This window comes from Tribolium castaneum, chromosome 6, assembly GCF_031307605.1.
Source record: "Tribolium castaneum strain GA2 chromosome 6, icTriCast1.1, whole genome shotgun sequence".
NCBI lineage: Eukaryota > Metazoa > Arthropoda > Insecta > Coleoptera > Tenebrionidae > Tribolium > Tribolium castaneum.
Window position 1 is genome coordinate 12,183,612 of NC_087399.1, and position 23,232 is coordinate 12,206,843.

Consider the following 23,232-nt stretch of genomic DNA (forward strand, 5'->3'; position numbering starts at 1 on the left):
TCGACAAAAATACCAACTAAATAGGTAATTAACTAAGTATTTTGGCGTACAATGGAGGATGTTACGGCGAAATACAATTTCACATTAAATAATGTAATGATTTGATAATAAACAATGTTTGCGCCGAGTGTTAACAATTTAATATAAAATTGCATCACACTTGCACCCAACCAATGGCAGAAAACAGGGTGTGCAACGACATTCTTACAGAAATTTCACTCATTAAGTACATCCTGATAATGTCTTCTATTACGACTCTCCATAAATGCACCGATTTATCTCTCGAAACATCTCGAAAGGTCACAGCAACGACAAGTGCCAGTTTAGTTTTAATTATTACTTAAGTACGTGCATAAGCTTACCAGTTATGACGTCATCAGCCTCCACCTACTGTTCGATGCCTGGATCAGGACATATCTCCATATTCGGCGCGCCTACGAATTTCGATCAAAAACCTTCACCGATTCTGCGGAAATTTCTTTATTCTGCAATTAGATCTTATTGAGGGTGACGTAAGTTTGGACGGGTTGCACTTTCTATGTCACATTTCCAAAAACGTATGCTAATGTTTAGATTTACCCTTATTCGTTTCAACAAATATTTTTTTATTTGTAGCGCTGTGACGAACAATAAAGAAATTGGTATCGATTTGACACAGTATTGCTCTCTACACCTTGTGGGTTTCTGACCTAACAGTAAATTAGCGTTGGCGATTTTTTTTCAATAAAAATCGCTCGTCACTGATCAACAGGTTAAAAGTTTGTGTGACAACTGCGTGGGTACAATAAGAAATACAAAGAGACATCGAGATTTATTTATTCCGATTTGTGTCGCAAGATTTTATCAAAAATTGTTGTGATTACATTACGTGTTTACTCAGATTTAAAATCGAACAATTTTTGTTTGTGTTGAGTTACAAAAGCACGGATATACTGATTAACAATATGACTAAATAAGAAATACTATTGGAATTTGGAAGAATTACTCTACACTATCCGAAATAACACAAATACAAAACATTTAGTCATTATTCACGTATTCAAATATTTTATCTTTATTATACCACAATTTTATCACAGAATTAGACAAACTAATTGCTATTGCGTGCTTCGAAACTATTTTAGTATATTTTATTTTATTTATGTTGTAGTATTCAAATTATATTAGGTTGGTACATTGGACAAAACACTAAAACACACTGCAAATATATTTAATATACTATCCGGGTTTTGAAAAATTAAAAAAAAACCTTGGAAGCAATTTTCGGAAGAAGGTGATTCAGTTTTAACTAAAATGACTTTTTTTTAGACAAGATTGATTAGCGGAATGAATATGTAATTTCGATATTTATAGCTGTTAGTAATATTAGCAACGACGGTGAAAACTTTTTGATTTGTTAAATCATGTAAAAAATTTAACAATTTGCAAAATATTGAAAATCATAGTAAGAAATAGTAGTTTATTATACAAGTAAAGAAAAATTGTTCATTATGTGCGAGTGCGGAGCACGAATTTTAAAAAGGAATCACGAGCAGATAATGCCAACTTTTCTTTACGTATATAATACAACGTTTTCTCTTATAGGTACATCGAGAAATTGTTGTTAAATTTTCACCAATAGAATAAAGAAATTACCAAATAGAATTAAAAAATCACCAAATGGCTACTTTATTCTATCGAATTTTTGCTGTATGGCTTTAATTGAAGAAATTTACAACTAAGTGTATTGCTCACCCCAAATCCGGGTACGTAATATAAATCTAATTTCTCGATTTTCCTTTTTAAGACGATATAAATTACTTTTATACCCAGTTTTGACACTGACAATTGTTTATAAAAAAACAGACCATAACTAACTGAAATAATGTAACCACTTATATTTTATGAATCAACTAAGTCAATAATCGTGATCTCCTGATTTCACATTTATGTATTTTATTAAATTACTTTCTTTTACTTCAAATTTTTAGAATTATTTTACCAGATAATGTAATAACATTGCTACTTATTTTGTTACGTAAACAAATTTGTAGGAGGTTTTGATTATTGTTAAGTCATTAATAATTCATAACAAATTATTATTTAATTGGTTAATTCTATGCTATTAATGTAGGACATTTGCATTTTTATATTTCTTGCAAAATTCTCGCAATGGCGCGCAACTGTTGATCAAATAATATGTATTAAAATCACAACGATTACACAGCATTACTGTCATCTTTCAGTGTTTTATTTTAGAAATCATTAATATTTATTAATTTTCTGTTTATCTTAGTACGTCGCTGCAAATCGATTTGAAGCACAAAACTAAAGAGTGTAGGTGTAACGATTAATAATGAAGTTTTAAAATAAAAAGTAGTCAACAGGTCATCACTTATATAGTGGCGGTCAGCTCGATTTGCGTGTGCGTCATCAATTTCATTTTTTCATTACCAACACAAAGCTATAAAAAATTATCAAAAACAATGCAAATTTAAACAGCTAAGGGCTATCTAAGGGTGGTATCCTTGAACATTAATTTACATGTGCACTTCGACAACACCATCAAGTGTCACGAATTTGTCAAACTGACATTGACAGTAAATTATAGACGTCATCGCATGGTTGTCGAAAGTGTTATCGGTGTTAATCGCAAGTATTTTCTGTTCGTTTATTGTGTTTTGTGATTTGCGTTTCGTTAGGTTTTTGATTCTGCGTTTATTAGTTCTTGTTTTGTGAATCTGTATTTTTTGTAACAACTCATAATTTAAACACTTCGTAACCTCAAAAAATATTTGATAGTTTGTCACCGCTATGCCCCTGCTATGTAAACGTAGTGACAGAAATGTCAGATGACGCACACGCAAACGGAGCTGAGCTCTACCATATACATTTTCCACAGGTCGATGCAAAGCTGTAGGTGATTTTATAAAAGTTTAATTAACTAAAAAAAGTTTTATAAAGACTTATAATTTTCGAAAGCTATACTAACTCTACGGAGTAGTGGGAAACTGTTTACTTGTATTTTTTTTATATTACGCTAATGGGTATAATGTCTGTTGAACATATGAATTCAAAGTAATTAAAATACCTAATTGCATTCGGAGAGACAGATTAGTCTTATGCTGTTATTATTATCGAATTTTAAGATGGTAGTTTTCAAAAGTAAATATTTTGAAAAAAATTAAATTTGTTGCGTGGGAAAGCATTTTGTTGCATGATTCAATTGTTTTTTTATTTCAAAACTATAAAGTACGAAATTTTACTCTCTTGGAACATTATTAGCCTTACAATAATCTACACTTTACACAAAATTCATTTGACAAAAACAAAGGCTAAGTTTTTTACTGTTTCTGGATTAATTCGAAATATAAATTCGTAAATTTAGAGCTGGTTTACAGAACATTTTAATTGCAATTGAATTTTAATCGCGATTAACTTGAAACTTGTCAATGCAATTTAAATGGCAACTTAATTCGAATTAGTGTAATTCTGAATTAAATCTTAATTTCGCTTTTTGTAAACCGGCCCTTAGCCGTTAGCGAGATATTTAAATTAATTTTTTATTTTAAAATTTAATTATTTTAGAATACTTAAATTTTTTATTTGTGCATTTGGTAGAGAAAACTTGGATCTTTATATTGGTGGTTTTAAATTTCAATCAAAAAAAGGAAACAAAAATCCTAATTACCTTTAGAAAATTTAATTCTGGGCTAACATTGTATACCTATCTTAATATATTCAGGTAATTTTGATTTTTTGGCACTGCTGACCATAGCTGTTTTTGCTAAAAATAGATATAAAATAGAATTAATGACAAGTTCTGCTCAAAAATGTTTTATTCTTCAGTAAATATAAAAAATGTTAACAAAAAGTAAACCCAACTTCTCTTCTTTTTTCTTCAATTTAATGTAATAAAAATTGGAGCACTCCATTTGGAACACTTCAGTTGGAATTTGAAACTCTCCAAACGTAGGCTTTTTCATTAATTTTTTTTGAACATATAAAAATATACAGTTTTGAGAATTTTTTAAATAGTGTTGCTAACATGTTTATTTGTGTGGGAGATTCGTATCCCGGTTGTGGCATAATTTTTTTGTTTTTTTTAAATTTAGTGAACCAAGAAGTTAATTTACCTCTGGCGTTTTGTCAATAATTTAAGAGCCGGTTTACAGAACATTTTAATTGCAATTAAATTTTAATCGCGATTAACTTGACATTTGTCAATGTTTTTTAAATGGCAACTTAATTCGAATTAGTTTAATTTTGAATTAAATCTTAATTTCGCTTTCTGTAAACCGGCCCTTAAAAGTACGAACACGTTAATTTTCATCATTCCAGTTCAGCGGTTCTCAAAATATGACACCTTAAGTTCAGAGTTCAGAAAAGGAGAAAACTATGCATTTTCGATATAGAGGCTGGTCCAGCTCATCTCCTGTATTCTGTAGCTCACTTATTATTAGTAAATTTGGACTTCTGATATTTTGTAGATGTTATTTTTACTCTAGGACGTATTTCAAGAAAGTATTTTTGATTATGCAGAGTGTCCCAAAAGAGTATTATGTCAACATAACATTTTTTTTAAAGCATGCTATTATTTTTTATGCTCATTAGGATACCTTTTTAGCTTCTTACATGTCCCTAAAGTTTTTTTTCAAATCGGTTCAGGGATTACTTAAAAAAATAAAAACAAAAAGAATCGGTTTTACATCTTTAGATTTAAAAATTATTAAAAAATAGATACAACGTTTTTTTGATGACAATATTACTAGGTACGTGTTGAATAAGGTCTAACAAACTTATTAATTAAGTTTGATTGATCTGAATTACTACAGGGTGTTTACAATTTACTTCCAAACTTTTTAAACTTTAGAGCCTTTTATTTTGCTTATTACAAATGGTAATCCTTGTTTATTTTAGACCGTTCGATAGGGAATTAGAAAATGAACGTTTTTTCTTATTACAACATTTACATAAGACATAAAACCTAACACATTCGGAGTTATTTAAAAATGAAAAAGTTTCTATTTTTGAAGAAGGTGCAAATCTTTTCTTTTTTTGTTACTTTCAATAATAAATATGGATATTCCTACTGTTCATTTGAAAGTAAAATTTTTTAAATTATAAGTTTAAAATGACTATGTGGGTTGTAGTTAATAGGAATATGTGCTTGTATTGTGGAGACATTTTCTTAAAAATTGAAATGATTCTTGCAATTAGCAACTGTTTTTACTCTCAAATCAAAAACACCTTTACATTTCTAAGCCAATAACATAACCAAAAAACGAAATCTGATACTTATACCATGTATATCTAAAATCAAAAAGTAGGTAAGTATCCTACTAACGGTTATTAACACAAAATACAAATTTACACAAACAGCTGGATATAACTAATTGTTGTGACCATATAAGACCCTTGTGTAGAAATCGTGAAATTAAAGTGATACTTTGTATTAACATATCTATGATTGATATGACAGCATCTTAGATTATTTGCAAACATTAGAAGCTTGTTGTTTATTTAATAATTAGTATTGAATGATTTGTTACACTACTGACTCCACACCTACTGAAATAAAAAACCAGTAGTCAACAACCTCTAAAAAAATAAAACATATTGTGCCAAAAACTTGAAGATAAATTATTTTTGGCAAAATTCGTCGCAAAAATAACTAATAACTAATTAACAAAATTTCTTGTTATTTTCTTGCGATTTTTCGTGGGTGTGATTTTTGTTAATTCCGCACTCTTCCAGCACCTGCGGTCCAAGGCGTAACTTTTGGTCATCCACCAACACACCAATTGTTGAACCAAACAATACAAATTGAATTATTACGGTCGTCGCGACGCCGTCTGCGAAAAACCCATCGAAAAGTTTTATTTTTTGACCTCAATGTCAAGTTTATTCATCAAAGAAAAAAGATGGGCGTGGGTGTGGTGCGAATTATTCAATTAAAGAACGATATTGTTTTAGATTCGTCTTATTTTTACGAGATCAAGTGGCCTGATTGCATGTGATGTATGTAATAAGTGCATGGTGCCAGGGCCAACTCGACCAGACTTCAGTGAAATACGTTCCTTTATATGGGTATGGGTCAATGCCGGACCCATTTCAAATCACTGTATTGATCATATTTTGAAAAATTTGCCCAAGGAACCGTGAACTTGAACACATGTGCTTAAAAAAATGATTTCTTGTTGCAATACCCACTTGCGATTCGGTGGGTTGTGAATATTTGATCGTTCGCGTGGAAATTCGAACGATTCGATGACTCAAAAAGCTGTTAATCCTTTGCTTTGCGTTTAATTCGTCGCATATGCAAGGGGATTATGCAGAACCTTGATGCATTCGCGTGAAAGCGCCTGTACTGTGAGCAAGTGACAAATCCATCCTCTATTCGATTTGAATAAGAAAAGATTTGGCTTATTTTAGAGTGTTACATCACTCAAGGATCAAAACAAGGTCCCGCCTTTTGCTCCAACGCGTCGAAGCGTCTTTTTATTAACTATTTATATCAAATCATGGGATAGCGCAAATTGAGAGTGGGACCCTTATTATGCAATTGAAAGTAAGGAGGAAATTATAACGGAGCTTATCATGAAAGTAATTAACATTAGATAACACCTTCAAGTAGTTCACGCAACAACTGTAGTGGCTGAATTTTAACTCACATCATTAAAAACCTACGATCTCATCTAATCTGAGTGATTTTCTAAGATATTAAAAAAACATTAAGAAGAATGGAAACCGACGATTTAAATAAACCAAAAAAAAACACTAAAACCAATTTATTTTTCCATCTGTTGATTGAAAATGAACCAGATAATAATTTGTGCCACCTACGTTAGATGTTTCTAATTTGTGATAATTGCCTTATTTGTTTCACCGGATGTCTTAGTAGATTAAAATATACCTACCTGTTGAAATAGTTTCTCATTTGAAATGATTATATTTTTAATAGAATGATCATGGATTAAGTTCGAAGTTGCAGGCAATGTAATAAATAACTTTGTGTTACTTTAATCGTACATGCTTGATCAGCTGAACTATTTAATAAGTGACATGTTATTTAGCTATTTGCGTGTGTTATCTACAAACAAAATTGCATAAAAGCTTTTAGTCTAAGCTTCATTTACATTTGCGCAATAATGCAATATGCAAATAAAAAAATATTAATATTTTTATTAATAATCAAAATCGAAATCAGTTTTTTCAGTTTCAAAAAAAAATTGGTAGGTATACTTTTCACAAAATGTTCATTGTGAAACCGAAAGTAGTTTCACAAAAAAAACGTTTACGGAACTACTTTTAGTAAATTTTTAGGAGTTGTATTGGCAGTGCTGGGCAGAGTTTCATCAGTCATCACTGTAATTTAGTGTGTGATCTGCCAACAGCGTCAAATCGATTATTGATAAAACCCGAATAATTAACAAAATTAAGAGGAAGCAGTGTGAACAGGTTTTGATAACTTAAACTAAACAAAAACAAACAACAAAAAGAGAAAGCAGAAAAAATAGTATATTACTCTCGTTTTATAAATTTTGAGATGGAAATTTGAGAATTTCTACCTTATTTTACAAGTTTGTAGAACTAATGCAGATGTATGCCCATAAGTTTTCAAAAATAAAAGTAGACTCTAATGTTTGGAAAAAACAAATTTGATGCGTGGGAAAGAATTTTGTAGCATGATTCAATTCTTTTTTTATTTCAAATCAATCAAGTATGAAATTTTACTCTTTTGGGACATTATTTGCCTTACAATAATCTACACTTTACACTTTTTGAATTTACTAAATGTCAAAAACACTGAAAATTACTTTTCCTACTTTGGTTTCACAAATTGTTCATTGCGGAACTGAAAGTAGTTTCACAAAGAGAACTTATGTGCAACCCCTTTAAGTAATTTTTTTGGAGTCGGCAGTGCTGGGTTTTGTGTCATCAGTCATTCATCACTGTAATTTAGTGTGTGATCTGCCAACAGCGTCAAATCGTTTATTGATAAAGCCCGAATAATTAACAAAATTAAGAGGAAATAGTTTGAACAGATTTTAATAAATTAAACTAAACAAAAACAAACAACAAAAACAGAAAGTAGAAAAAATAGTATATTACACTCGTTTTATAAGACTTAATTGTGGCAGATATTCTTCTGGAAAAATATTCGTGTCACAATAAGATGTGATATAAAACTCGTATAATAATATACTATTTTAAACCAGTATTTTTTAAATAAAGTATCGTGAGCTCATCACGAACATTTTACAAACCGCAAATATTCTCTTATGCAGTGACAGTGAAGTTTTGACAGATCGAAACACATTTCCAATGAAATTAGGTTCAAATTCTGAAAGTGGGTTCTCAGAATTACAATTTGTATACTTGTGTCAAATTTTTCGGGAACTAAAAGCATGCATTAAACAACCACATCTGTTAAATTTGGACAACTTACGTAACTTCAAAAAGAAACTGGTTGAAAAACAATGGATATACCTATATTATTTAAGTCCTTTTTGGCATAAAGCGTAAACGCATCTTCAACAAAAAAAAACATTTTACTAGAGTGCCGTTAAAAATAATGGCATAATTTGAACTAAAAGTAAAAAGATTTTGAAAAATTTTATTCATCAAATATGATCACATTAAAATTACAAACGCTATGTGAAAACAGTAAGATTATTTATATTCAAAATTGTGTATCGAGGCAAATTATTTTGTCTGATACAGGGTTAATTACACACTTTACTTTATATTAATTAAAAAAAATGTTTTTAGAAAAAAAGTCTTTATTTAAAAGATGCACTAAAAAGTAAGAAATAATGTTTCTCTTATAGGTACTAATAATGTTGTTGCTTATTCCATAGATACGATTAGAGGTAGTACACTTTTATTCTACAAGTGGTTACTATGATACATTATTTCATTTAGTTATGGTCTGTTATTTTTAAACAAATGTCAGTGTCAAAATCGGGTATAAAAGTAGTTCATATCGCCTTAAAAGGAAAAATTGAAGAATTAAATTTACATTACGTACCCGGATTTGGGGTGTTATATAAATACACCCATAATCGATTGTTTTTTATAATCAGAAGAGAATATTTTTTTTGCTTACAAGCTAGGATTCTAAAATTTATAAAATTTATATTTTTAGATTATGTGTATTTGACCAAAAATTTTAACAAATATTTTGGTTAAACACAACACAAAAACTTTTTTTTGAAACACCCTTGCACTGGGTGAGGCAACCTTGTCGCGCACCTAAAAGAATCGCTTCTTCTAATGAAATAAAAATCCTGAAATTTTACACACATTGATGAAGACCATTCACGATTTTTATTAAATTTTTTTGTTAATAAATAAATTCGTAGCACTTTTGTGAGTTTTTGGGCACTAACTGTTAATTTAACTACAAAATTTTTAGACCTGCTAACTCAACGAACCCTGGTATCATAATTATAAATTTTGACTTGGTTGATTAAATAATCAGTCTTTTTATTAAGACACAAACCAGACGCGTGAGTGACTGGAAGATGGTATAATTTGCCAACAAAATTTACCAATAGCCAACCTTTTTGATTTATAGTCTCGCAATAAAATTGACGAAAACGAATGCCTGCCTTCAGATACCCCAACGAAATCTTTTACAATCTTACCCCAATCACACCTAAATCACCTAAATAATATTTAATTTTAATTTTTAAAGTTTAAGTGTTTAAGTGTAAATTTTATTTTTGGTTGAGATTCATTTAAATATTAACTTGTATTCTATTTATACTGTCACCATCTGACCAATTTTTATTAATTTTGAAACTTACCAAAAATAATATTTATAAAAATTAGCAATATTAGCATTACTTGATAAGTTACTTTTATACTGTCACATGCTCTCGAATAACACTGTATGTTATGTACACATGTATACCATAAATTATTTTTGTAATGGTGAAGCGGATAGATTTTATTTTATTGTAAACATTTAGCGTTTTATGGGAAGAAAAGTTCATTCTGAGTAAAATGTTAGTGTAAATATGCTAAATAAGCAAGTAAACTGTTGAAATGACAACAAATTAAGAGAATTATTACTATGTTATTCAATATGGCTAAACCGAATAGAGATGTCTGGAAGAATTGTGTTACAATAGTTTCAGATATTTTCTTCGAACATTGCTTTGCCAACATTCTGGTGAAATAGGCTTCATAACAATAAAAAAAATTTGCTGCTATTGCCATATTACCAACAACTAATAATTTTGATTATACATATTAAAGTGTTGCTTTTTGAAATCAATTGGAAACGAATCGTTCCAATTTGCGGGATAGTGAGTGGGCGCCTGTTGCAGGCACTACGTCACAAGAGCGGGGCACCTCTTTGAAGGTGTCTGCTGACCACATCGGGGTGTCCCTCGCGAAGATCCCACCTTCATGGTCAGTTCTTTACCAGTCAGTCGGCCACCGGCAACCGCGCAAATTATACACAATATTATTGCCTCGTTATCACTTTTACGAGAACTTGATTTTGGGTGATTTGATTTTTTTTCAGTGCTTGTGGACATTTTCTCAAACCTAGGAAAAGAAAATCAGTGGTAAGTTCGTGCTACTTTGCAAATTTTGATTGATAACGACGTGACTTGTTGGAGATTTTTTCAAATTGTTTGTTATATGAGGCGTGTCTTGTAATAAAATAACACCTCTGTTCTGGCCGTGTCTATTAAACTCGTTCGACACCTACTGTTCTGAGTCACTCAAAAAATTTAAAAAAATGCTGAAAAATCAAAAGATGACTTCATTTAGTCTCAAGTTTACCTTTTATGGGCGTCTGTTTGCAAACAAATTTCCTTTCTTCAAATGCGGTGACATCCGACGATTTTTTTTCCGGACCTGGTCATTTATGCAAATTACGATCGTAAATTATCACAGAGATTATGTTCGCGAGGTTAAAAATAACTCACCTTTGCGGTATTCCGTTACATCAGTACAATACAAAAATTTGTTATTGTTTAAACTTGTGACAAATTTATCTCGAGGCGTTATTGCTTTATAGCCTAATTTTCCAAATTTGGTGGCGACCAAATATGGTAAAGAGTTTACACTTTTCCAGACGTTCGTGGCCGACAACTTTTACGCAATACTTGGCTGTTCATCAGCAAATAAGTCGATGATTTGTTATTTCGTTCAATACAGTGACAATAATAGTTATGAAGGATTCAATTCAGTTTGCGAGTCACTTCCATTTTTACCAATTCAATAGTGACAAGGAATGACGAATTTATTATAGATCGATAACTAATAAACAAACAATGATTAAAGGCAAAAAAAGAGGATTGTTACATAATGTTGACCATAGAAGAATTTCTCTGAATGTTTATGGTCACAGAAACAAGCCGATAAGTCGCATTTACTTTCAAAATGACTCAGTTTCTGTGTCGGGGGCTTGATTTAATTAATTACCACGTTTTTGTATAAATTACATATTTTTCACACAAATATTTTTCAGACTTTATTCACATTAAAATACAAAAACTTTTATATTACCAATTCTAATCTAAGATTTTTGTCGCCTCGACTTCTCCAAAAATCCCATAGTGAGATTGTCATTTGATTTGAGTTTTTAAATGTATTTTAAATATTTGCAGATTTTACGATAGGTATGAGTATTTTAGTTAAAAGAAGTTAAAGCAACACTTTCTTTGTGGGTATTTTTACATATATTATACATTATTACATACAGGATGGTTCAAAAGTGACGGATAAACTCTCGTATGGTGATAAAAGATCTTCACTTAAGCACAACAATGAAGGCAGTTTTTTTTCAAGCAACTTAATTTTGACATATTTTTTAATTTGTTTTCCTTAGCAACGGTATCGATTTTTGTTCTTTGATTTCCTATGATTTCGAATTTAATTTTTTGACAAATTTGCAAGTTTTTTAAGTGTTTTGTACATCATAAGACGTTAGTTGTTGATTTTTTCAACAGATCTATGTTTAATGTTCCGAGAGCTATCGTTTCCACTATCTAAAACTTAGCTTAAAAATTTAGCTTTAAAAAGCTATATTTTGCGAAAAAAGCTCAAACTATTTTTTTTGTCATAGAAACTTTTTATTCAGTTTGATGTCCTTTATCAACACCCGAGAAATTGTCCGGTACTTTTGAATCACCTTGTAAATCCAATTTTCTAAAAATGTTGCAAAGTAAACATTTGATTTTTTTAACATTCACATAAAATATGTAATAATAAAATTAAAATTGTTATAAAAAATTTTGACCTTTATTTTATAAAAATACAAATACAGTATAACTTCGATAAATCGGATAGGGAGTTGGCAGCAAAACATTATAACATACTATTAAGTTTACTTACATACTGTAGTTATGCAAGAATTATCCTTTTAAGGAATATGCATAAGCTGATAATATTTCGAATGAAATTTGCAAATATGCAGTACAACAAATTATTTTTAAAAATGTTTTTGTAAATAATTTTCAAGAGTAGCTCAAAATGCACTTATAAGTAATTTCTTAATGTGCTCGTTATATTAAAAAAAACGTTTACAAAACTTTTTTTTACTTTCTTTCGACACCATATCATGGACGTTCAAGCAATGATACCTTAAAATTTACTCGTAATTATTGTTTCATTAAATCAGTTGTGAAGTAATTTTTAATTTTTTGATTTTCTTAATTTGTTATTTAAAAACGAAACTGGAGAACCAAATGTTGGATAATAAATTTGTAAATATGTAGTAAAACAAAAAATGTTAATTTTCGTAATTAACATGCAAAATATTTAGGAATGTTGTTCACAAACTTTTTGCATCTTATTTAGTAATTCAATATTTGACAACTAAATACAGAACTGTTTAATAAGAGGGAACATATCAATAAGCAACCAATTTAACAAAAAAATGTCTTCATTAGTCCATGAAGATCAAATATTAAAACCACTTTTATTAATAGAAACATTCCATCAGGTGACCGATTTAGAAACACAAGATGATTTCCAATGTCAAAACTTCTGAAATACAGGGCCATTAAAAAGTGTGGATACAGTTAAATATTATAAAAACTATTTATCAAAACTTATAGAAATTTGATTTATGCTTAGATGTATTTTGAAATTGGAAAATAGTTATTTATTTAATAACTAATGTAACATTTAACACTTAATAACATTTAATGTAGGCGATTAATAAACAAACTATTTAAAGCTCGAACGAGCGATAGCGAGTTTATTAACAAACGAGTTTATTACAATATTTTTTCGTAAAACGTAAACTTTTTTTGTGACAAAATTAAAAATTAATGATGTGACCTTCATCCTTTGTCCTCGAGGTAGATCATCTTTAAATTTTTTAACACTTTCCTTTCACTTTTCCCCAAAGACTGTCAGAAGAGAATATCATCAAAACGTCAAAATCCCAAATACATCCTTTTTTAAATCAAATAATTCATTAATATCAAAATTAATAAACGAAAAAAAATATTTTCTCTTATAGGTATTAAGAATGTTGCTTATTCCATAGATACGAGTAGAGGTAGTGCACCTTTAGTCTACAAGTGGTTACTATGGCACATTATTTGATTTAGTTATTTTTTTATTCTATTTGGTGTTTTTTATTCTATTGGTGATTTTTTTATTCAGTCGGTGAAAAAATTTAACAAAAATTTCGCAGTGTACCTATAAGAGAAAACGTTGTATTATACATGTAAAGAAAAGTTGGCATTATCTGCTCGTGATTCCTTTCTAAAACTCGTGCTCCGCACTCGTTTCAGAAACACATCACTCGCAGATAATAAACAACTTTTCTTTACCTTTTACTTGTACAATAAACTAGTACATACATGTGTATTTATACTTTTTATTAGTGACCCTGTAAACACACAAATCAGAGAAAAAATTGGAACCTATTTTTTGATATTTCTCTTTTTTAAGAAAACGAACATTAAAATTTTTGTCGACTTCGTCCACTGCTGCATCCTTCCTACATTACAAATTGTTAATAGGCTTTTTTGTAACATTCCCTTGATTTTTGAGGCAACGCTTAGAACACGGTATTTTATTTGGACAAATAACTTTATTCAGTACACTCATCAAGTCATTACTCATCAGCATCGCACATTGTGAATTTTTCACAAAACTATTTTTCGTTATTCATTTGTTTAGGTTGTATCTAGTTGTTTCTAATATAGGTTACAAAACAATCATCCTGTATTCCTTAAAATAATGTGGTAAATACAACAGAGGAAGTTAAAGTTGACTTTCAACGTTTAACCACTTTTTTCTTTGAAACAATCCATAATATTGTAAAAAACGCATTATTTTATTGTTTGTTAATGGTTTATGTACACACTCCATTCCAAGTTTTATCCCACGCAGAAAATAAATGTGTATTTCTAGTTGCCAGAAAACAGATCTTCATTACGTAAACGATAGATTTCATTTGGTGCACCAATATCATTTAAAGTTTACACTACAAACAGCAAAACACAAAAAAATACAAAAACATTTTTATATCCAAAATTCCTGATAAGGAAGTATTTATGTAAGTATTTTTAAAATAAGAATTCTGCAATAAAAACAAGAGGAGAAGAAAACAACAAATATTTTTAATTTTTAGGCAAGTTATTATAAGATCTAATAATTCCATTTCGGGCTGATAAACGCACAAAAAACGGCAAAAAAATGCGATCACTGTCTTAAGCGCGTATTATGTTATGACTTATGAAACCCTTAAAATATAAAAACTGTAATTGTTGCTATAGCAATAACCAATAAAATTTCTAGATTTGCAATTTTGACCATTGTAAATTTCTAACTTCCCTTTAAAAAAGTTACGAAATAACATATACTATACATTTATGAATGGAAAAAGCTCTTTTACAAAAAACAAATGAAAGTAGTAAGCAATAATAAAAAAACAAGATACATAATAATGCAGAATTACATATTAAGACTTGCTGCACATAAGCCTTTTACTGTCTTATTTCTGTTAATTTTTGGTTTATTTTAACAAAATCTTAAACAAAAACTGAGAGTTTACTTTAAAGACGCAATTTTCAACAAAATTTTTTGTTCGCTTGGTGATATTATTAAAAAAACATAATCTTTACTTCCAAACGCCTTTAGAAAAATACAGTAGAAAAGCAAATTTGACATCATTTTTTGGCTTAATTTAATTATTCAAAAGTATTTTCGTGATTTTTCAAAACAAAACCGGTATTCTTTAACTAATTTGTTGATTTAATGGTTCATTTATAATAAAATTTCGAGAAAAAAGTGGTTAGCAAAATCTCAGAAATTATATTGATGACATGGTTTTTAAACTTGCTTAGACGATGAAAGAGATACAAATAACAAAATTTTTTCTTTCACATTTTATGTTTTTTTTTTGATTTATTTTTTGACGAAATGTTTTACCAAAAAGTAACTAAACCTGGGTATAATAATGAACAAAATATCAGTTTTCATTTAACTGCGTCGTTTTAGAAAAATTTCGAAATAAAAACTTGCTTAATAAGTAATAAGTAATGAAAATAAGAAAAATTAACAATCTGTCCGACTATTAAGCAATAGAACACTCGAAAAAGACTAATAATTACACAGAGTGATTTTAAAAAACGAGCCGCCTCATATTTTCTGACATATTCAAGATGGCTCATTTTTAATCACTCTGTACACATATCTAATTAATGTTTTAATTTTGTAATTTTTTAGTCTGTTTTAGCAAACACAATTTTTTACGAAATTAATCAATCAATAATGCTTATTTTTGACGATTTTTTTATTATTCGATGTTTTGATTAAGTCAAAATAAATTGGTTTCAAGTTCAATACCGAATTAATCAAATGAAACAAGCAAAAAAACAATTGTTTTTTGTTTTGTGAGCCAGTTTAGCTATACAAAGTGTATCAGAAATACGTGTCGCCTATGGGTACAAAAATAAAAGAGCCGAACTATTTTCGTTGTGAGAGAAAGGAACAATTTAAACGATTTAAAACAACAATGAAAATTGTTGCTATGAATACAAACTAATTAAACACTGACCGGCTCGTTTACACAAAAAAGAAGGGAAATAGTAAAAGTTATAAATAATAATTTTACAAAACTTTATATAAAAAAGTTGTGTTATTTGATGTGTTTTATTAAGTAAAATTAAGACACGTATTTCTGATACACCCTGTATTGTTCGACAAAAAACCTAATTTTCCTTAAACAGATTAAAAAAGGCAAATTTAACATAACTTTTGTTGAATTTGATACATTGTTGATTGCTTTTTAACCAGTTTTTATAAAAAAAATAACTTCTATTGAAATTTTTCTTAGGGTTAAAATTAGAGAAAAAAGTCAGCAGTACAAAATCCCGTTTTACAGATAATTAGCAAAATTTTGATTGTTTTATAAAAAGCATCAATGCAAACTATGTTTGGATATGAACAATTAATAATTCGCATTTTTAGAACCTGTTCATAAATCCGTAAAAACTATTTATTTTATAATTATAAAAATTTAAGTCGGTACATTTATGGTAATCCATTTACGAAGATTGTTGTTTATATATACTTATAAATCGTACCATAATAGTTATGCAAAAGCAAAAGACTAAAATAGGTGTTCCATATGCATGCAGTAATCACACGCACTGTGTTTTCAAGGTTAATTATGTCACGACTTTACGATATTTGACACCTGTTCATCATAAAATAAAAAATATTTGGAAATTTGTAAGCAATGTCATTTCAATAATCACGTAGTAAACTTGAAAATTCGCCAAAAATCTGACGTTATCCAGATAAACCAAATTATCGAAAAATAAATACATCAAAAATAGCACACTAGGAAAATTTCTTGTCCATTAATAAGAAAAGAATCCTTCAAACGCCCAAATTTTGAATGACAAACATTGCGTAACATTCCCACACCTCCCACAATGTCTGATGATGTCAACTAATTTATACTTTGACCAGGAAATGTCGGTCGAAACGTCGGGGGACGTATCCCTCATCAAAGACGAAGACCTCTTGCGAAAAATGTGGCAAGACACTGAAGATTTCGGCCGCAAAAAGGAGATCCGCGCCCACATGTACAAACTACGCGAAGCGAGACTACGCGAGTTTTACAATTCTGGAGAAGTCAGTTCCGATATTCAGAAAACTACCAAAACAACCACTGAAAGCAAATCCTGTTCAACCCATGCAGATTCTCTAGCCGATCATAGCTTCATCAGCATGAAAACGAAGGAAATACGAGATTCAGAATCACCCACAAGAGACGACAGTTATCGCCTCATTGGTAAGTTTAATCAAATGTTTTGGTCAAAAATAACGTTGATCCCAGAAAAAGGTTTGGGCAATCAAGGCTGGACTGTGGTTACTTCAAACAAGAAGAGTGACGATGGAAAAACTTTCACTACTAGTAAAGTAGCTACAACTTCCGGAAGTGAAAAAATTGAAGGCGGTCAGCTTGATTTTGCTGCAAAAAACGAACAACAAGCATCTGTGTACAAAGATGGTGATGATAAAAACTTTACTAAAGCTGTTGGTGCTTCGTCTAATACAGTCATCAAACAAGAAGCTTCAGGAGGTGATGAAAATTCTTCGTTTAAGACCTCGTCCACCAAAACTTCTTCCTCTTCAAGATATGTAACAGAACAACGTTCGACGAGTGGTGATATTATTCAAACACCTTCGAACCAGATTGACGAATATCTTGTTTCACGAAAAACCTACACTGAGAATATCCCCAGTGAGTTGAAAAAACACCCGAACTATGTTGAGGGAAAAACCAAAGTTACCCGAGAAACCAGAACCTTGCCCGATGGTACTACTGTAACAACTACCAAATACGAAGTTAGAGGAGGAACGACTTCACAGTCAACTAAAAATACCTCCGAACAACGATCATCGACTTTTAGTTCTTCTCAAGCTGTTGAATCCAGATCCAACCAAAATGAAACAAAAACGCGATACATCACAGAACAACCGTCTAGTACCACTACAACGGTTACCCGATATGTTCATGACCAAGAGTTACAACCAGCAACCACCAGAACCATCACCAGATCTGTAAAATCTGATTCCGTCGATAATAAAACTACAATGGATTCAGCAAGAGATGTTTCCAAGAGTTCAACAAATACAATTGTTATTCGAAGTGAACAACCGACTTCTACTCACAAGACAACAGTTGTTAAAGATGTATATGATACGAGACAAGAACCAAGTACTACCTACGACTCAAATGTTACGACTAGAACAACCGTCGTAAAAAACGTTGAAGGTATTTGTGAAGAACCAACGGTTAAAACCACAGTCGTCAAACATGTTTCCGACACCAGGAATCAAACATTTGATGATGCCAAAACTACAACAGTTACCAGAGATGAACGAAGGTATCAAGAAGAACAACGCAAAAATAAAATTAACGAGGAATTCATCGCAATTGAAAAACAAGACAATAGGGACAGGATGGAACCCAAACAAGAGACACCCAGGGCCAAAAGTCCAGAGAAACGCCCACAATACGAGCAACCAGAACGGCGTCAACCCATCAAGCCTGGAAAATCCGAGCTCGATCAAAAACTTTCGCCAACCGAAGGACAATACGACACAACTTACCGAAGTGACTACATTAATAGAAAAATCAGCGTTGAGGTTAGTCCAACACATGATGCTTTTGCTCGCTCCTTGAGAGCAGTCAGTCCAGACAGGATAAGCAAGTGTTCTTCGCCTACTCGCAGTCTGAGAACAAGTACAAACTCTCTGCGAAGTAGCACCAGCCCGGAGAAAAACAGACATCCATCCCGACTATCACCCGATAGGCGAAGCATTTCTCCCAAGAAAACGATAAGTAGCGAAACTGTTACTCATAAAACTAGAAGTAACACTTGCAAGACCAATACTACTGAAATTGATAGTAGTACTTTGACCAGAAGGAAGAACACTGAAATTGATAGTAGTACTTTGACCAGAAGGAAGCACATGTCCAAGACCAGATCTAGAAGCCCTTCGCCAACTAGCGTTGCAAGCGATATTGAGTTTCTAAGAAATACTGACATTGTTACCGATTTGGATACGAATGAAACTACAGTAATTACGAAATCAAGACCTTCGACTTTGGAGATTTCGAGAAAAAGAGTTACTGATCGGTCACCAACTTCACCATTGAATGATTCGTCACCCAAGAAAGGAAGTCCTCGAGATGTAACTAGAACTAATAGTTTGAGAAATATTTCTCCAACTAAAGAATCTCCAAGGGCAGACAGACCATTTAAAAGAACTGATACGTACGAAGAACGTTGTCGCCAAATTTTGGGGATCACAAACGAAACAGATAAGAGAAAAAATAGTCTTGATAGAATTGGAACAAGACGGGGATCTGCTCCAAAAACCAGCCCCACGAAAGAACTTTCTTCTCCTGAACGCAAAAGTCCCACAAAGGACAGAGGATATCCAGAAAAAAAGAGTCCTGTAAAAATTGGCCCAAAAACTTCTGAATTTCCTTCTCAAATTGGACGATCTCCCGAAAGGGAACCAGAACGGAGAAGTCCTGTTAAACAAAGCCCAAACATTTCTGAATTTTCATCCCAAATTAGAAAATCTCCACAAAAAGAACCGTTAGAACCTTATCCAGAGAAGAAGAGCCCGGTGAAGGAAGGTTCAAAAATAAGCGAATTTCCCTCTCAGATCAGAAAAACGTCTGAACGAGAACCGTTAGGTCCATACCCTGAAAAGAGGAGTCCAGTTAAAGACGGTCCCAAAATTTCTGAATTTCCTTCCCAGATCAGGAAAACACCAGAAAGAGAACCGTTAGGTCCTTATCCTGAAAAGAAAAGTCCAGTTAAAGACGTTTCAAAAATTTCAGAATTTCCTTCCCAAATCAGAAAATCACAAGAACGAGAACCGTTAGGTCCTTATCCTGAAAGGAAGAGTCCAGTCAAGGATGGTCCAAAAATTTCTGAATTTCCTTCTCAAATTAGAAAAACACCAGAACGAGAACCGTTAGGTCCTTACCCTGAAAAGAAGACTCCGGTTACGGATGGTCCAAAAATTTCGGAATTTCCTTCCCAAATCAGAAAATCACCAGAACGGGAGCCGTTAGGTCCTTACCCTGAAAAGAAGAGTCCAGTTAAAAATGGTCCCAAAATTTCTGAATTTCCTTCCCAAATTAGGAAGACACCTGAAAGAGAACCATTAGGTCCTTACCCCGAAAAGAAGAGTCCGCTTAAAGATGGTCCAAAAATTTCTGAATTTCCTTCTCAGATTAGACGGTCTCCTGAAAAGGAACCACTGGAACCATATCCTGAACGCACCAGTTCCTCGAAAGAGTTTCCCCAAGTTTGCGAATTTCCCGCACAAATTAGAAAGACACCTCAAAAAGAAAAGGAACCAGCTAAGTTTAGCGAAACAAGATATTCTCCTGAAAAAAGCAAATTGTTCCCTTCAAGCGAAGAACATGACAAGGAAGAATCATCCGAGGAAGATGTCAAGAAGCCATCACAAATTAACGAATTTCCATCCCAAATCAGAAAGTCCCCAGAGAAAAAACCTCATGAAAAATATCCTGAAAAAACAAAAACTGACAAGAAAGAAGGACCAAAAATTGAGGAATTTCCATCTCAAATTAGAAAAGTGTCTGAAAAAGGTCCTACTTTAAGAAAACCAGACAAATCTGAATATTTGACTTACCCAACATCACCGAGCAAAGATAAAGCTAGAACGAGAAAAGATTCAACATCATCCACGACCACCGATGAAGAAAAAGAAATTGAAGAGGTTCACACCGTTACACACGTTACAGAATTGGAAGGAAGAGTGCCAGTTGAAGAACCATTGGCTACAAAGAAGTTTATTAGCCAGCTATGTAAAGAGGAAGAAGTTCAACGAACAGATTTGAGTAAAAAGAAAACTCAGTCTGTTCTTAACAGGGAAGTTCTAGAAACTGGGACCAAAACAACAACTAAAACTGTAAAGAAAGAGTCTCCTAAAAAATCAGCACAACTTTTTATTGAAAGTGAACGCACATGTTCTGTTACCAGAAAAACTGATTCGCCAACAAAAAAACCCTTGTCTGAAAGAAATAATTATATTACCACCAACAAAATTACAAGCACTACCAAAACTGACAGAAGTGTAAAAAAGGTGGTTGATGATAAACCTAAACCAAAAGATGTAAAAAAGACAACGGCAAAAATTACACTTTATGATGTTGAGAATCTTAACCAGGCTAAAGAAGATAACCGTGTTCACATCAGAACTCACCGAATTGATGATACAATTAACAAAAAAGTCACAAAAACTTCAATTACTCCAACAAAACGCCTTCAACCCCTCAAACCAGAGGAACCTAAAACTAAGAAAACACAAAAGGTAATAGAGATTGACACGAAACGTACAACAACACCCAAACGTCACGTAGTTAGTACAACTGTAACCGTAAGTTCGGGGAAAACAACACCAAAAACAACAGTTTCAAAACTAACTAAAACAGTTACTAAAAAACCAAAATTGCAAAATGGCCATGTTTCATCCGATGACGAATCCATCATAGATAGCTTAGACGGCGAAGTGACACATGAAATTTCAACCAGCTTGAAAAAGGGTAAAATCTCTCGTACTACAAGTGACCAAATTATTAAAAAGCGCCCTGATCATAAAACCCCAGTGAGAGGAGCTTCAAAACCTGAATTACTTGCATCCAAGACGAAGCAAGAAAAATGCATCACTACGAAATCTATTGTTATTAATAATGAGGCGACTGAACGAGAAGTGATTGTGGATCTACAAAGATCTAAATCTTCAAGAGAACCAACACCTGATCGCATCTGTCCATTACCTGTATCTTCAGATGATGAGACAACTCCAAGATATCCCGATCAAATCGCCGAACCTGATGAGACATTCCGAAAACCGAAAAAGCTATCAGACATTCCAATTCTAGAAAGCGAAGATCTTAAAGAATTCAGCAGAATTACGGAAGTTGTGGACACAAAACTGGACACAGAGAAAGATATCAGTCTTCAAAGCATTGACAAGAAAATCAACAAATTTTCGGACAAGAGTGTTTCAAAACCCAAACAAGGACCTGCTCCTAAGGTTGAACGCCCGAAATTAGAAGTGACCGAAGATTTGCAATCCGACGATTGCCTTTTAAGTGTTTCACAAAAAGTTAACAAGTTTATAACGACAGCTGAACAATTGACCACGCCTCAAGACTTACCACAAAGACCTAAGAGCCCTAAGTGTCAATACTATCCCGGAGAAGATGTTAGTGTTTCCGACAAAGTGGCGCATTTTATCACAACTGCCGAAGAAGTCGTAACTCAGAAAGGACCTGCCGCAAAAGTTGAAAGACCAACTTTTGATGATGTTGACGAAACCATTAAAGAAGATGACTGCTTGTTAAGTGTTTCAGATAAAGTGAACAAATTCATCAAAACTGCTAAGCTAACCACTGACTCCACTAAACCTGTGTCTCTTTCAAAAATTGATATTAAACCTAGTGCAGAGCCATGTAGAAAATCGCCCACAAAAGAAACAACACCCACCAGAAGGCCTTCTAACCAATATTCCTCAATTAAAACAGAAGTTTCGGAAAGTAAATATAGCCGAAGAGATAGTTCTCCTAAATTACCAGATTCGACACCAAAATCCACAAGACGTCCGAGCCAAGAAGAACCGAAATCGGTTTTGAGTCCAACCGGTCGTCTAAGAAGCACAGAAACCGTGAAGAAAGCCAAAGCGTTGTTTGAAAATAAAAACACAGACCAAGAGATTCTCAAACAGCGCGATATTTTAAGCCGTCCTTCAGTTTTTGAAGGAAGGAGACTTAAAACTGAAGCGTCCCGGAAACTTACTTATGAGAAGGATCAGGAAGAGAAGACTTTAAAATCGACGCAACTTCATCTAGATAAAGTGCGTTCAAAGTCACCAGAAAAACCACAGGAAGTGGCAAGGAGATCTTTGTCTCCAGAAGGTGACATTCCAGGTTACATGAAACCTTTGGATAGAAGTTTGAGGCCTAATAGCCCACATCGTGATAGTATTAATCAAATGAGTAAAAAACTTGAAGAAAGCACTGATGTACGTCAAACCAAATTTGGGGTTACTTTGAGGAGAACTGATTCAGGACGGACTGTTACCGTCGCTAACACTGCCACGGTGAAGAGTAGAACTTCCATAGAAGAAATCACAGAAGAAGAAATTGAAGAAATTTATGATTTGGAAATATTGGAGGAATTGGTAAGTAAACTAGCA

The 23,232-nt window shown here is 32.1% G+C and overlaps 1 protein-coding gene and 1 long non-coding RNA gene across 3 annotated transcripts in view; one reads left to right on the forward strand and one right to left on the reverse strand.

Annotated features, from left to right (window-relative positions):
• Positions 1 to 369: 369 nt before the first annotated feature.
• LOC135266577 (uncharacterized) lies at positions 370 to 11,263 on the reverse strand. The gene is made up of 3 exons (XR_010334705.1): positions 10,929 to 11,263; positions 1,735 to 10,857; positions 370 to 485 (listed from the first exon to the last, which is right to left on the reverse strand). It is a non-coding gene; the product is annotated as an uncharacterized LOC135266577 (long non-coding RNA).
• The window catches only part of LOC657834 (uncharacterized), a 34,194-nt gene continuing 21,385 nt past the window's right edge, over positions 10,424 to 23,232 (forward strand). For both annotated transcript variants that reach the window (XR_001575264.2, XM_015982277.2), the window contains exons 1-3: positions 10,424 to 10,562; positions 16,945 to 17,269; positions 17,315 to 23,217. Coding sequence is in view for 1 of the 2 variants with exons in the window: in XM_015982277.2 (XP_015837763.1) it covers positions 16,948 to 17,269; positions 17,315 to 23,217 (6,225 nt within the window). In the remaining variant the exon portion in view is untranslated. The remainder of the gene's footprint in view (positions 10,563 to 16,944; positions 17,270 to 17,314; positions 23,218 to 23,232) is intronic.